Source organism: Rhea americana, unplaced genomic scaffold (assembly GCF_003343005.1).
Source record: "Rhea americana isolate MKP2758 unplaced genomic scaffold, rheAme1 scaffold_46, whole genome shotgun sequence".
Lineage (NCBI taxonomy): Eukaryota > Metazoa > Chordata > Aves > Rheiformes > Rheidae > Rhea > Rhea americana.
The window spans coordinates 1,986,005-2,002,632 of NW_028186601.1; the positions used below are offsets into that span (position 1 = coordinate 1,986,005).

Sequence of the window (16,628 nt, forward strand, 5' to 3'; positions counted from 1 at the left end):
TTGCTAACGCTGACTTCATGATGTCATGAATTTTTACAGGACATTGTCTTTTACCAGAATTGTATCTGTTAGAGATTGTGCATTATTTGTTGTTATGTTGTTAGATATCACAAAATGCTGCTTAAAGGTTCACACTTTAAAATTGCAAAGAGTCAGACAAATACAAAAATTATTTTTGTATTTTGAACATTATATATGATTTTTCTTAAAAACATCTTTCAGAAAACTTTATTTTTTTTCTTAGGCATCAAAAATATACAGTGATGTTCACTGCGAACTTGTGGAAATCCAAAAGACAATGAAAAGAATTGATGAAGAAGCTGAAAAAGAGATAAAATCTATGTCTCAGAAAATTAAATATGCTGAAATGGTGTTTAGTCAATACAAGTAAGAGCTATTCAAAATGGTATTAAAATATTCTGGTAGTTTTTAACAGTCACAAACAAAGCATAGAAAATTTGCATTTAGAAAACACTTTATATTCTAATTTTGTAAAGTTAAAGAATATAGGAAGGGATAGTGTCACACAAATAGCATGTTCCTTAGGATGCCATTTTTACCTTATTTTATTTAGTTATATGTGAATTTTTGATTCATAGATTTCCTTTGATTGATAGAACATTTTGCAGTCATTCTTATTGACTGCACAAATTACTTGCCTCAAACATCATCATTTACTATAGTATCATAGTTACTATTATAACTTAATTTTCAACTTGCTTGTTAACCAGAATAATTCTAGCCAACAGCACAAACATTTGAACTTGCTAAATTTCACGTCCATATTTTGTTTTTTAACCAAAAAGCAAGGTTACTAGAATTTTATTGGATTGTAAGGTAGCTTCTGTATAACAGCAGACTTATATTGCAGTTTCCTCATTGACTACTGTGGTCAGGTTATCAACCCTTGAATTATCAAGCAGAAGTATATTGACGGAAGAACACCGATCATTGACTAGTGATCTCCTCTGTCCGTTGCTGAATGTGCAGACCAAGAGAGTCAGAACCTACAACAACTGTGTCAATGAACAAAAATACCAAGTATTTTTATGTTTGATAGGAAGTTGTACTCAACTTTGCTGCGTATGGCTGATTGCTAGGCTTTATTTGGTGAAATCCCAAGAGACATAGTGGCTGCTTTTCCCTTGAAGAGAGGAAAGTTTACAGGCATAATTGAAAGAGACTGGTAAATTGTCAAGGTTGCCCTTGCTGGCAACAACGGATGTTTCGATACAGCAGCCATGCAACAGCAGCTGTACTTCAAAGACCAGGTATTTCAAAAGCTGTGCATAGTAATTACGTTTTTTGGTAAGCAATCAAATTTCGTCCATGCTATTCATTCAGAACTACCTCATGTTCCCTAGGAATTTGTATCTGTCCATTATTTAGGCTGTGCTATGTAAAGCCTGAGTTGAGACAGCACATATTATTTCACTAATTCCAGACAGCTGATGTCAGAAAGCACCTGACATACAACAGAAGGTGTAAATGTCTTGCTTGTTGGCACTTCTCTCCAGACAGCAAAATTAATGTAATTTTAATGTGATTGTTGAGATGTACGCAAGTTTCTTTAACCTCCCAGGCAGCAGAGCCACTGCCAGGGACTGTTCCATATAGTTCCCATTCCCTATTTCTTTTCAAGGGTCATTCTCTTTACCATTTGTTTTAGTGTTGGCATCATTCGTTTACSCAGGAACAATAAAGGAGCAACTGCAGAGCAGAAGGGAAGATGCTTCTAGTCACAGTATTTCTTCATTTTTAAAAAAGAAAGGATATGCCTTTTTATCTAAAAGGTAGCTTTAGAAGCTTGTCTTTTTATCAAAAGATACATACACCATTTCAAGTTAATGCATTTCTTCTGTGATAATTCTCTCTCTTAAAATTTAAGACACTGTGGCATTTTTGCWGCAGGATGTCCGTTGCCATACATTGATCCACTCAGCTCATAGGAAGTACTGCAGGCGCAATATGCCTTGTGATCATTTCTAGAGGAGGGYTATGTTCATTGGACTGTCAGTGGAAATTAGATTATTTGCAGAGTTCCTGTCAGTAGTGTCAAAAGTCTCAAATAGAGGGGCAATCCGTGCCTCTGGGTGTTACTTGAACACTATGATAGTTTCTCTCTGTGCTTCTAAATATGACTGAAATACAAGAATTACTCTTCACACCATCACAGATTTAATATTTGTAAGAGCTGTTAGTGGTTTCTGGTCAGCTAAAGTCTATTTGTGAAAGAGGATTCTCATCTGTACATATCTAGGGATCCTGTGTTGTGTATTAATGCATCTTTGCCAAGAAACTTCAGAAATCATGTTATTAATAGAAGTAAACTTTAATTTTTTTGTGTGTGTGTTATGGGCCAATAGCAATGTTCCAGACTTTCTAAAAAGACACAAAATAAGCATTTATGAATGGCTTGTAGACCAGCCCTGTATTCTGTCGATTAAAGACGTTTTGTAGGCTTGTCTACTGTGAGGGCCAACAGCAAATGGTCAGATAAGCAAGTAGTTGTGAGAGCTGAAGGCACTGCCAGTTATGTTTTAATATGATATACCAAATAGGGATAATTTWTTATTRTTATTATTATTTGTATGTGAACTGCTTTAGTTATCTATGATAAAACAGTGGATTCAATAGAATTTGAGAATAAGGTATTYTGGTCACCCTCATGAAGGGCCTTCTTTCAAAAGGGCATAAAAAAGAGATTGTAAGTGTTTCCTGTTGGTTTTAGATTTTTTTCTCCTTCCTTTATTCTAGAAATAATTGCATAAAAGTTTGATTATTTTGCATATCTTTTATGGTGCTTAGTAAACCATGGTAAAGAGTTGCACRTGATTAAAATAATGAGAGTTGAATYGTTTCAAGTTTCTTTAGATTATAAAATGTTAGCAACTTTATTTCAAAAACTGATTTACACCCAGGAACTTGAGACACCTCTTTTAGTCCTGCAGCAGGAGTACCTATTGCCTGACTCAGAAGCTTGTAAGATCCTAGAACCTCGATTGCTATTAAGCCTGCAACACAAAATATCCTTTACTTTTGTGAAACAGTGTGCTCTTACTTATATACTTATTTGGGGGTAGATAGCCAACCTCAGGAAATTATTACTTTGTCTAATATGACTGTTGGCTTGATGTGCCCTCCAGGRAAAACTGTCCTTGCCATTTAACTACAGTGGGAACCTTACACATACTTGAAAAAAGGAAGGTTCTTTATATGCAATGATCMTGTTTCTTTTGCAACCGTTGTGGATTTCAGGGCCACTGGCACTAAACTGCAAGGAAATTAAAGAAGAATCATAGCTCTTCCTATCATATGCTTATAATTTAACATGGGAGCAGGAGACATCCCAGATCATATACTTTTACCCAAATGTCACTGCTGCTTGAGAAGTTCCAGTCTTACTCTTCTAAGTCCCTGTACACTTATGAGGTCCAAACTGTCTGTATTATCAGTAAGAACTAGTCAGTGTGAGATAAGAAACTATATTTTTCAGAAAGATAGCTAGCTTAACAGTACTAGGGAAACAAGCCTCTGGCTGACTTGTTTCCTGTTTCAGCATGTTTGTGTTTTTCTTTTTCTTTCTTTGAGCCCTACTTTTCCTCTTTCTTGGTCTTACTTTGCTTGAATTCAAGATAATTTTGGTGCTATATTCTTTTCATCATTATATTATTGGTATTTTTTGTTATTTAAAATGTTATTATATTTCTCATCAGGTCAAAAATATTCATATAAAACATATTTATGATTAGTTAGCTAAAGCTTAACCTTTTTCATTTCAGAGCCTGGTTTTCAACCTGCAAAGARTAATAATATGTGAATATTAAAATTARASAMAAAAWRTKWWWAAWATWTTWWWATAYAMARAGCCTAAGAYCAGATTTTTGAAATGTCAACATTTGCTAAAGGCTAGAGTGACTTGTGAAAGTCGCCATGTGATTTTCCAATTAAAGTCATCATACTTGTCTTAATGGAAGAATATGTGAAGAGTTGGAGGTAATCATTATTTTTGAGGAATGTGAGCCTGTGTATGCCTTCATAAYGTTTGGAATTTTAGTTGTAGCTTAAATATGTTTATAGAGATGATACGATCATCATTAGCTCTTGCTTGGATTCCAGTTGAGAGAAATGAGGCAGCACAGACCCTCATTCTGTACCCATAAAGCTCATTGCAGACCTTCCTGTTGATTTTAATTAAGGGAAAAATCAGATCCTATGTATGAAATAGTCTTAAAATATAGTATGATTTAGTGCTATGTATTCAGATTTTCTGCAAATCAGTTCAGTGTTTCAGTTACCCACTTAGTGTTCTGTCGTGTTCTTTGCTTGTCTAAATTACTAGTTACTGGCAAGAGTTGTTACCAGTGGTTATGTTGATGCATTATTGGAGCTGATTTTACTATGTAAAAACAGGATAAACAATGTTAAGATATATGATTTTGCTTTTCTTTTTTAAAAATGATTTTGACTATACCAGTACATACCTACTTTTAAACTATATTCCCCATCAATTCATATTTACTAAGTGTAATCAACAGCAATTTGTTACCCTCCTCTTGTATGCAAATTGCTGTAGTTTGAGAGTCTAAGCTCTGTAAGATGTACAAGATTATGAATACTACTGTGTATTATGAATCTCCTTGACTAACCTGTACCTGTGACTGTTTTTTTTTACATTGTTCCCTCTTACCTTTTTTAAGGGCAACTTTCATTATTTTCAGTGTGGTTTCATAAGACTTTTCCTATATCTTGTGACCTGTCCATGATGTTTTTGACTCCTTTTCATTTATGTGATACACTTTTCTGAAATGTGCTGAAAAGCAATCAGAGAGTATTCCACGTGAAGCCATACCAATTACTTTAGTAATTGTAAAGTAAGGATATCTTAGTTTTTTATTATGATGTTTTTCATCTGGTTTATTTATTCTAACACTTTCTTAGCTTCTTTAATTGTGTTAAGTGTTGAATAGAATTTCTAAGTATTTTGTGAAAATATGGAGATGTCTTTCTCAATTTGATAAAGTTAATGAAGAATTTTAAGGTGTACTGACTGCTTAATCTTTTTTTCTCTAGTRTATATTTCTTTGGAKTACTAAATGTAATATGCTGTTGTAKTCTACATTTATTTAGTTTGCCTTGAAAATTTTCTCAAATTCCTTACAGTTCTTCTAGGTCTTGACTGCTCTAAATAGTGTTGAATGCAGACCTTCACTAATCCTTCCCCTTTCCAATCGTAAACAAATATATCGAGGCAACAGATATGGGATATTTAATAACATATTATCAACCTATTCTTTCAAAGAAAATCGAAAATCTTCATCTTGTGCTTTCTCATTAGTATTAAAATTCTTTATCTCACTGTATGACTATGTCACTTTTAATAGTCTTTTATGTGGGATTTTGTTTAGTATTCTTTAGAATTCTATCGTTGTGTCCCACCTAGCAGCCTGATCAGTTTTTCAGTTTTGTTTTGGTAGTCTTGGTGAAAGTCTAGACTCTGAGTTTGTTTTAAGTGCAAGAARAAAATTGAGGTGTTTGTCCAGATCATCAGTTACTGGCTGATTACCACTTTTCAGTTTCCGTGTAACAAGCGTTTGTTCTATGATGCATTAAAATTACGTTATAAGAACTCTGTGTCCCTTTGAAACTAGTCATAATGTAAACAACATCACAGTGACAGTGGCAATAGGTACCTAATTCTGGAAATTCATCATCTGTTAAAAGAAACATACCATGTTTCATGTAGTTAAGGTAGTTCCTATTCATACCACATGACAGTGATATAGACTGTTGTGAATCTTGCAACCTGCTTTGTTTACATGGATGTAAGCTAAATTAAAAATGTTAATGATAGCACTGCTTTTAAGAAGATCCACATTTACAGGAAAAAAATAGAGTAGAAGACTTTGTTCTGTCCCTAAGTGATGAAATTGKTTTTTTGTATCTTGTAGGTGTTTTTTCTTGTAGCCTTTTGCTAGAATGGTAAGTCAGGTCATACTTAAGTTACAGAGGAAGTAGACCCTTCAGTTCTGTGTACTCACAGCCCTTTAGTTGTCGTATGAGGAGGGCTAGAATAATATGTTAATAGCTATGAGAAAGACAAATTTGCTGTGGCACAGACTTCATGTACTGTTCTTCAGTGGATTYTCTCTTCTGTATGTTTAGTACGATCAGTGAGGGAATGAAGAATGCTGCATGAAACTCAAAATACTGATGCTGGAGTACATCACACAGTCTGCTATTCTTAYACATATTTTTCAAGGCTAGTAGTATTAAGTTTTTTTTGATGTTGTACTCACAAAAGTTGTGGCCAATGGGTAGTATGAGAAGAAAATTACACTCTGTGACATGACTCTGTTACACATGTGTCATTTATTGTTATAAATGAATAAATGTTTTCTAATTAAAGCCTTTTATTTTCCCTAAGCTATTTTAATATGTAGGGATGATGCTATAGGAGACTTTTTAAAGCTTTTGTATCTCATGTGGAGYAGATAAGAAAAATAAAAGTCTTTTTTTTTTAAAAAAAAAGTGAAAGTGTGAATTATTGCATTTTACATGGTACTCTCTTTCAGTGTTTGCACACAGATTCCCATATACTGTATCTGTTAYGTATTTCATTTTATTATTTTTTGAATAAACTGAAGTGTCATTGATATGTTTATTTCATGGATGGTGGGACCTAAGAGAGTAGAGAGGGTGTTAGAAGTATTAGGTTTCATGCTCATAATATACATTCTGTGACATTTGAAATGTGACTTCTTTGCAAAATAAGTCTTTACTTCATCACTAGCTGGAAGCATTGGAAGCAAATAAAGGAAGGRTGTCAAGCAATCTTGTAGGAGTGGTTCTTGAATTACTCATGAAATCTTCTCTTCATTGCTGTTTTCTGTTGGTTTACTGTGTTTAAGTATGCAACACCTGGCCATGTTTTTTATTGGATGTAATGCAGTAAATGTCTTTAAAACATAACTACTGTTTRTCTTAGTTCTGCTGTGGTGGATTTATTTTGCCACTTAAGGCAGCTTGGGAAATATGTTACTGACTGAGGTGGTTCTCTGGGGTGCATGGGGGAGATTCCTCTTTTCTACATCCTGAATCAATAATAAAAATAAWGGACAAGCACCAGCAGTCATTGTAAATTTTAACCTGATCTCCCTCTATTTCTTTTGCCTTTCACCAAATTCATTCTCCTACACAGCTGTAAGAAAAAGCCTGTGTATAGCCTGTAATGATACTAAGTGTCTCATGAGAGTGTTTTTCTTGCTGCTGTTTTAGTTATTGTTATCTCTTTCCATAATTATGAGCTGATTTCCTTTTGATAATACAATGTCCACTGATAAACCTGTAATTCAGAGTGTAAGTAAGGTCTTTATCCCCTTGCCTATTATATGCAAATTCCTTTTTACATGAGGAATTAGTGTCTAACTGCATAATGGCACCAAATATACATGACTATATATATATATATATATATACACACACACACATATATATATACATATATATATATATAAAAATTTTCTTCCCAAATGACATTTGTTCGCAAAACGACAGTGCACCAGAAGAGATGAAGCAGGCTCTGAACTATATTTAACCACTAGTAGAGAAAGCTATCTGTTTTGTTTATTTATTAATGTGGGATAGGAAACAAAGTCTGCTTAACTACACTGATACCAGTTCATAGGTCCAATTAAAAGTTGTAATTTTGACAGTCTGTTTAAGTGCAAGTGAACTGGCAGTATGAATAGTTTTGATGTCTGGCTGAAATTGTATGAACCTGCTGGGRTAGATATTTTGAAATTATTTCACGCGTACCTGTACAAGAAAYGTAGTCACCATAGAGAATCAAAAAAAATCTTCACTAATTCAGATCTACTTTACATTTTCCTTTATGGATAGGGACTACCTTGGAATATTTCCAAAGAGATGGATTCACTTTGTGTGTATTTCTATTAGGAGTGAGTTAAAGCATTCTGAATTCACTTGGACCAAATACTGTAAAAAGTTAAAAGAAGCAGAGGAGAAGATTATAAAGGATGAAGAACACCTTGAAGAGTTAGTGAAGCAAAAAGCAGATAYCCAGGAAGATGCAAAATCTTGGAACAGCAAAGTGAGTGTTGAATATTTATAAACACGCAAGTAAATGAGTATCTTTTATTGAAAAGTACAAGAATGCCTGAATATTTTATATGTTTAAAAGTTAAGGTTCTTTATAAAAGCAAAAATGTAAATACTGATTTTTAAAAAGTAATATAATYGTATAGGATTTTTGATTTTGTTTATTTTTGTGTTGTAGTATTTGTTTGAAGCTTTGTTTATCAAAAGTATCATAATCATCTTACACTCYTTTGAATGACCTATGTTTTTAGTTGTTGAATGCATATCTACTTAATATTGCTCATCTTTCTCAAATTATCTGGAAGAAAATRTGTGGGACAGTATGAGTGGATTAAGATTAATAGATTCTTTGATTCTTTGAGGGCAGTCATTTCCATCTAGGTTTGCTTGATCTGATATGGTTCAGCAAGTGCTACATGCGTATTAGTGCCAGCATAAAGAGGAGAGTGAAACATGCAACAGGGATGAGGTGGAGCACAGAGCTGCTCCTTTTGGTAACCACCTCTGCTTAGTTTATACTGAAGGTGAAAAGGAATTAGTTTTAGTACAAAGATGACCCAGCATGACCAACTTTATTCCAAAACATGACTAAACCTAATAATCCTTTACAAGTAACAGTGAATTTTGAGGCAGCTCAAAGTGATCTTGGAAATCTTACTGGGATAATGGAATTATTTGGAGAAAAATGGGAAAACATTGGGATCATTTTCAGTGGTTTCAGTGGGGTTTTATTTGGATCCATGTTATAGCATGTCAGTCGGCATGTACATTGTTATTTTATTATCAAGCAACAGATCTGAGAACAGAAGTAAAGTGAATTAATACTGTCTGTATTTTTTCTGGCTTTTTTTTTCTTCTTTTGATTCATTATGTTTTTTATTTTATATATAACCCATTAGGAGAGGTTTATCACTTAGGAAATGGTACAACTTTTAACACTGTGAGGACAGTTCTGAGTTTTCTTTTTTTTTTTTCTTTTTTTCTTTCCCCCTTGTTACCTGGATTTGTATTACAAAAAGTATCTGTATACATTAAATCTGGTTTTTGATATCTATGGGTGTAGCTTTTCAAAGATAAGAAAACCTCTTCATAAAATTAATCTCATGCCTACCCTCCTCAATTATTCTCTTGTATTCATTAATGTCTAGCAATTCAACAGAGTAAATATTTTTTTCCTTTTAACTAATGGAAGAGGATTTGAAACCTGAAGGTTCATTGGAGAATTAAGATGCATTCATTGGGTAGCCTGTGGTTAAAATAATATTCCAARTACTGAGTGGAACCACCTCCTGTACAATGACACAGCAGAGCTAATGCTCTGTTGTTGCCACTAGCAGCAAAAAAGAGACTGGAAATTGGATAAGGCAGTACAGATCTTTTGAGGCAGAGGGTAACAAAGGAATATTAGAACATCTTCATAAACTGCTGTATAGTGTTACATAGAATCCACAGAAGCAGTGAGACGGATTTACATAGAAAATCAGATTTATGAACTTCTGAATGTTTGACTTTTTTTTTTTTTTTTTTTTTTTTTTTTTTTTTTTACAAACCTACTCTAAATTATAGCTCCTGAGAACTTTTGGAAATCTTGTGAAGAAAACACAGTTTATCCCAACATTCTATTCTTTTTGCCTCCTTTCCTTTGTTCCTCAGTATACCAAATATTATTTGCTTGTGGTGTCCATGTGTCTCATTTTTTGTCGCATCCAGATCAAAGAGATAATCTGATGCTTAAAGACTTCTGAAACTTCCGTGTGAAGTTTTTACTAAATCTTGAACAAATTATTTTTTGAGTCAAAGRCAGAGAATATGGTCTGTATCTAAGTTCCTCTTGACTGCCTAATCTGTTCTTAAAAACTTGCTGTGTTGGAAAATGTATAGCCTGTTGAGCTGGGCTCARCTATGTTCATCTTTTAAAAGAGGATGTTTATGGTCTACTTTACTCTTGAAACATCTTGTCTATTATCTTTTGCCTAATCACAGCAGGTATAAATAGTATATTATTCCTTTTCTTTCTATTATTCCTTTTGTCTCCAGCATTGCATATACCTAAAGTGTCTATGCTGTGTCGTATACAGTGTTGATGCTCTGTCATCTCTGCTCTAGACAAAACAAATTCTTTCAGTCTGTTCTTATATCTTTTCAAAGGCATTGTTGGCTTATGCTCTGTTTGTAAGTCATTATAAACCCTTATACCTTATTTTGCAGAACCGCTAAGTACCTGTTATTCAACAGCTTGTTTGGAGCTTGAAAAATGTGAAAACTGTCTTCTATATATCAAGTGCAGAGATTGGCTTTAATAGTCAAGTGATAAGTAAAATTACTTGAGATCTTTACTTTTTAACTCTGAGAATGTTAAGACTGTCTGGTCCTATTACTCATATGTGGGTTTTGATTTGGAATTCATTGGCATGTGGAGAGGTATACCTACACTAAACTAGTTGAAAGTAAGCAAATATCAAAGAAAAGTTTTATCTAGTAAGGATTTCTTTTTCTTTTCTTCAAGATAGAAAGAAAATATGAGAGGAATTAAGAAAAACTGTACTAACACTGTCTGTGCTCTGTGATAATATTTTGTAAGGTAGTTATAAATAGGACAAGCGGTATTTCACATGTAATGATAGAAAACCCCCGAAAGCAGTCAGGCGATGTTGGGAAAAAAAAAAAAAGGACAATATTCATCATGCTTTGATGCATAGTCAAAGGGGGCTTTCCATGTAATGATTTTATAAGAGTCAGTATTTATGATTTGATGMCATACCACTTCATACCTTACATCTACTGTGGAAGGCCACACAGTACATAAAAGATCAAACAACAGCTCTGTGTCATGTTTCAGAGATAACAATTAAGTCTATTACTCTGGTGGTCAYTCTTCACAGACGTTCCTAGTATGTTAGTATGTCTTTCTAAATTTCTGTTTTTAATCTGTGAAAAGCTTAGAGACTTACCTTTTTGGCAGTCTGCCTCACCTCCTTAAATGTCAAACAAATGAAGAATGGATAAGCATAGAAGATGGAGGTCATGATAACTTGTGCTTGTTTTATGCTGCATATTAAGAAGAATGCTTAATTTTTAAAATTACTAGGAAAGCGTATTAGAAGGGATTTGGGGAAAACATCTAGTCTAGTTTATGCAGTGTAACAGTATTTTGAGGCTAWTCCTGTTAAAAATGTTTACTATAAAGCATCAAAGGAATGAGGAGCAACATTTCTGATTATTTTTTTCCTGTGTACTAGTGATTGCAAAATTGGGACATTTTGTTCATACTTAACCTGTTCATTTTTCCTGCCAATCAATTTCTTTTGTCGTCTTTTTGTCTTTTCCGTATTGTCCCTGAAGTATAGTTGATTACTGTCTGTTACATTATTTTATATATTGAAAGACTTACTAATTTGCTTTTGGGTCTCCTTTTTCTGAATTAATAAATACACCTGGTTCTTTTCAGTTTTTCCTCTTAGATCATGTTTTCTAAATCCCTTACCATCCTCCTTTCTCTGTGGACTTTCTTCAGTTGTCTTTAATTATAGAGCTCTGTAGTGGACAGTCTACTCCAGCTGAAGCTTTTCTCAATTGTCTGAGACATATGTTATACCTAATTTTTGACTGAGGGTATTACGTTATAGCTTCATATGCAGTCTATGTACTGCAGCTGTCTCTCTTGTTGTACTGCTGTTTTATCAGTTATTTCTTATTTCGAATTTGTGCATCACATCCTGAGTATAGCATTTCATATATTTTTGTTTAATTTCATCTTACTGAAAATATATGAGATTCCAGTTTGATAAAATTATTTTGAATTTCTGTATATTTTATGCTACTGTTAGCTTTTAATTTTTGTATCATCTGTAGATTTGGTAGTTTATTTTGTTTTTATTTTGTCATTCAAGGCTCTAATTCATAATTCAAATGGGACGCCTCTGGGGTGGTCCCACTTGAAAATTCTTCCTAGCTAACAGTGAGGAAAAAAAAAATCAACCAGTTGTAATCTTCAAATCAGTGGATTTGCATCTAGTCCATACTTTTTTTAGGTTGTTTAGCAGAGTACCAGTAGAATATCCTCAAAAACCTTACTAAAATTAAAATACATCGCATCTACTGCTTCTCTTTTCACCAGATGACTTTTTCAAAGTAGATTACATTTTATTATATAGTCTTAAAATTTTCATATGTGCTTTTCTAACTTATAATTATGAACATACAAATTTTAATTAGTTAATTTGCTCCAGGATTTTTCTGAATGTCGGTTATTTTAATTAAATTTCTTACATCTTCTTTTATAAGTTTTCAGAAACAGGTGCTAAATTTGCCTGTCTCCAATTCTCTTGAACATTATTCCAGAAGTTCTTAATAGAATTATTAATTATAGAGATTTTATTCTAAYGTCATTACTTAAGTTTACCATTTAAATAAGTTGTTACCAAGAAGGTGAATTTCATTGGGCCCTGCTTACTTAAACATGTACATACTGTAAGCTATCTGTCCACTTCTGGTCTTCTCTCCCATTTCCTGTTAATGTTATGTATCTGACTATATTCTTTTGAAAACTGAAGCATATAAGACTGTGTATTTACTTCAGTATTTCCTGAAACAATCATTATGTGCCTTTACCTTTAATAATAGAAACTGTCTTTTCTTTACTTTACAAAAGATCACTTGATGCCCCAGATAGGACCTCTTGACAAAAGCCTGGGGAGAGTGTGCCTCCTTATCATTTAGCAGGTAACGAAGGATTTGTCCATCAGCTTATAGATCTATATTCTCTTTAGTCAAGCAGCATTTCTTGAAAATATAATTTATTAGGTCCAAAACAGTTAAAATTACTGTTTTTTCCTTTTCTAGACCTTTGATAAGGCTAGTAAAATTAAATGATCTGTAATCCTTAATGCACAAATACAAGTTTGTTTCATTTGTCTTTTATCATTAGCATAGTTGAATATCATCACATTGGAAAACACAAGCCCTAACTGACTATACGCATTCCATGGTAGTGTGCATGTCAAATGTGGGTCCAGTGTCTTAAGATGAGGGAGAAGGTCATATTTGCTTGACCAGAATTGCATGCTGGAGCTTCTGCATTTTGCTCGTGCTGTTCATGTGACTTGTGGTCACACAGTTTTGGATATGCTAAAGCACCTGCTAGTTTCTTTTTAATGTCTGCTGTTCTGAGATGGAAGCTGTGCAGTATCTACTTGCCTCTTTGTATACTGAACATATGCTAGTAGTTCGTGTTGTCAGTTAGTTGCTTGTGTTAGCCTTTTTATCAGTTGGCACAGAAGAGCTTTCTTCATCTTTTCTATTATTATTTTTTACTTTTTTAGAACTATCCTTTACTGGGAATCTAAGAATACGATAGAAACAAAAACCTTACATTAAAAACAATTCCTGTGTGAACCTTCAAAGCAGTTTAAGTACTAACTTGCCAAATCCATATGGCGCTGTTATTTAGAAAAAAGGATGTTAAGTGTGTATTCTTCTTACAGGGAGACTTGTGATAAACTAGACAGCGCCTAAGACATATGGTGCTGTTATTTAGAAAAAAGGATGTTAAGTGTGTATTCTTCTTATAGGGAGACTTGTGATAAACTAGACTTAAGATTGGGATTTTTTTTTCAGGTATTGAATCTTTCGAGTGCATAAAAGGAGCTTATAACTGGACCTGACTTTCAGTTTTAGTTTTAATATCTGTGATGGTGCTGCATGGTTGTTTCCACATGAACTTAGATTTCTGTGCAACTTACCTTGAAATTACCTCCTTTTATGTCCAGCATATCAGAGAGTTTTGCAATACACAGCTTAGAAAATACAAAGTGGTTTAGTGAGTCTTTTCTTTTTGAAAAGCTGAAGATGGCCGTAACAAAGCCATSAATTTCTGAGTCTTCACATAACTAGGGAAAAGGGGTGTTTCTAATACTACCTTTAGTCCCCAAGTAGTCAGGGAGGTGTAACCATACCAGGAAAATCAAGAGAATGCTAGAGAAGTATAACAGAGCTATGACGTGCTGGACAAGCAGCTAAGACAAAACCTGTATTAGTTTCCTTCTTAGCCRCTGGAACCTCACAGTATCTCATGTAAATCTGCTGTTCTTCCTCATTTTGTTGCAGTAGTATAAGAAGTTATTTGACATTTGCAGAATTCCTGTGTCTTAATTCTGTCCTGCTCTTCCCCCATGTATTGTGTATACTAACATCTTTGCCAGTCTTGATCCTGCTTGGGCATACTTGCAATCTAGACATTCTAGTTGGACCCGTAGCTCTAAGGGTATGGTTTAGGTAAGTTCTGCCAGGATAGCTGTTTTGCCTCAGCCTCTGCAGACAAAAGASAGTGGTGATGGAAACAAAGATCGCCAAGCTTACTGTGAGCAGTGAAGCCTTTATTTATCTATCCAAGACCCCTTTAGATGTTTTTCTCGCCCTGTAGGTGCTTACTTCCTTAACATCCTCATTTTCCTTAAGTTCCAATGAATGATATGCCATTGAATCTATTAATCTCTGTATTAAGTCAACAAGGATATTGTGAAGTATTGGAATATTAAGGAGAATTTTGAGGCTCAGAGGTATTCTTTTCAATTATACCATGTATGTCATATATGAATTGGCAGGGTATCAGTATATCCTTASTGAAGTCTAAAGACACTGCTTGGATACATCACAGTGGAGATGTGCATATGAATAACAGCATGAAATATCTCTAGATACTGTTCAACAGCCTTCTTTCCTYGGTGTATTTTAAATTTAATTTTTAAATATATTGTTTAATTGTTACAAATAAATAGGAGATACTTGTATAATTTAAATTTAAAATATTTTCTAGATAGAAGATTTGAATAATAAAATAGCTGCCCAAGGAAATGAGAACATAAAAATATCAGATGCATGTTCTGAAGTGATTACAGCTATTGAAAAATCAGTAAGTTTTTTTTATTGTTTTTATATAACTGAAATAAGTGTTTACATCATCTKTGTTAACCTGAAGTAATTTCAGCTTGCACTAAAAATGTCTTAATGTCTTAATGTTCATTAGAAATCCACCTGGGAAGGTGATCTACAGACTATAAAASAAAAGCTACTCAATATTAGTGAAGCATTGAATGATTTGAAATGTGAAAATAAAGCACTTCAGGGAGAAAATGAAGAGTTTTTGCAAAAATCTGCAAACAGGTAATTCAAACACTGTTGAATGCCTGAAAACGTAGTTATAGAAAGCAGGTATTTTTCTTTAATTGAAAGCATGCCTATAAAAGAGAACCTTGCTTTTGTTATTTTAAGTCTGTCTGTAATTTTTCAAAAATACCAAATTGCATTTGGCTGAAATTTACCATCTAACTTTTTTGACCTTCAGTTGAAAGGAACAAAACTAAAGTTCTGCTAGATATCAAGTATATGGTTTGGGAATTTAAATTTAAAGAAAGAGGAACATTGTAAAATTTTCTTTCTGTTAAGAGAAAACTGTTTCCAAAACTTTTTGGCTAAGTGTTTTATGATATATCTGTCATACATTTTATTGATAAAGTCRTATGTATTAATATATGTATTGATGACTTGCATAGGATTATATTTGTATTTTTTTCTTGTTGTAAACAAGGCATTACAGTTCTGAAATACCAGGTTCTTCTGTTTTCTTTGAATTCTTATAAGCCATTATGGGCCCAGTTTTTTGTAGCTCCTTAATTTAGTAGTTCCAAATAAATGTGCTTTAAATTTTATTTTACATAATGGTCTCAGAGTATTTACAAGCTAACAGGAAATAAAGTAAAATATAAGTTCCTTTTTTCTTTGGACATTATGTGTATACTGGTTTTAGATATCTGACAGTTTATCTTCTTTCCAGTAACTTCATTRTCTGGTTTCAGCAAAATCAGTTGAAGAGTAAAGTTCTTAAAAGTAATTAGATTCTTACAGCTTTTTGTAAAAAAAAATGATGATTTAATTGAGAGAGATCCTATCAGTATTACCACTGGTTACAACATGAAAACATTCCCTACTAGATCCCCAAAATATCATACAAGTGATGTGGGAAAAGGGAGGGGATAAAAAGATRCAAGAAAAGGAGGTATGTGCACTCTCCTTGTTAATGGTTAGGTTAATGCCCTAAGTTGAAGCTCACACCCTACATACCAAAATAAATCAACCATGTGACACTAATGGGGAAGGAACCAGGTTTCATGAGTTTTTGATTTTCATGGAGCTGCTTTTTAGGATTATTAGAACACTATTTTTTTGATGGATTAAAACTATTTTATTTCTTCATARTTGTAAGACAATGAATAAAGATCTTACCCTTATTTGAAGTATTAACTGGTAGGCTGAAAGAAGAGACACAAGTTTTTAAGAACATGTACAGGCAAATGTGRAGCATTAGAGGGAGTGGAATCTTTGGAAAACTGATTTGGGAARCGTCATTAGCTGAGATCAACTTTTACACTGAAAGTTTACAAGCATCCCAGAAAAGACTGGACAAGTTCATGAGAGAAATCCTTTGAGCATTATTTATTTCAAATATAGTC

The 16,628-nt window shown here is 33.4% G+C and overlaps 1 protein-coding gene across 2 annotated transcripts in view; it reads left to right on the forward strand.

The window, feature by feature from the left end:
* The window catches only part of CCDC178 (coiled-coil domain containing 178), a 189,118-nt gene that overhangs the window by 15,600 nt on the left and 156,890 nt on the right, over window positions 1–16,628 (forward strand). The window contains exons 7-10 of one of the 2 annotated variants that reach the window (XM_085316233.1): window positions 245–387; window positions 7,960–8,117; window positions 14,940–15,031; window positions 15,146–15,282. In XM_085316233.1, coding sequence (XP_085172359.1) covers window positions 245–387; window positions 7,960–8,117; window positions 14,940–15,031; window positions 15,146–15,282 — 530 coding nt within the window. Of the gene's footprint in view, window positions 1–244; window positions 388–7,959; window positions 8,118–14,935; window positions 15,032–15,145; window positions 15,283–16,628 lie in introns of both variants that reach the window. The other variant, XM_085316232.1, reaches the window with a different exon arrangement.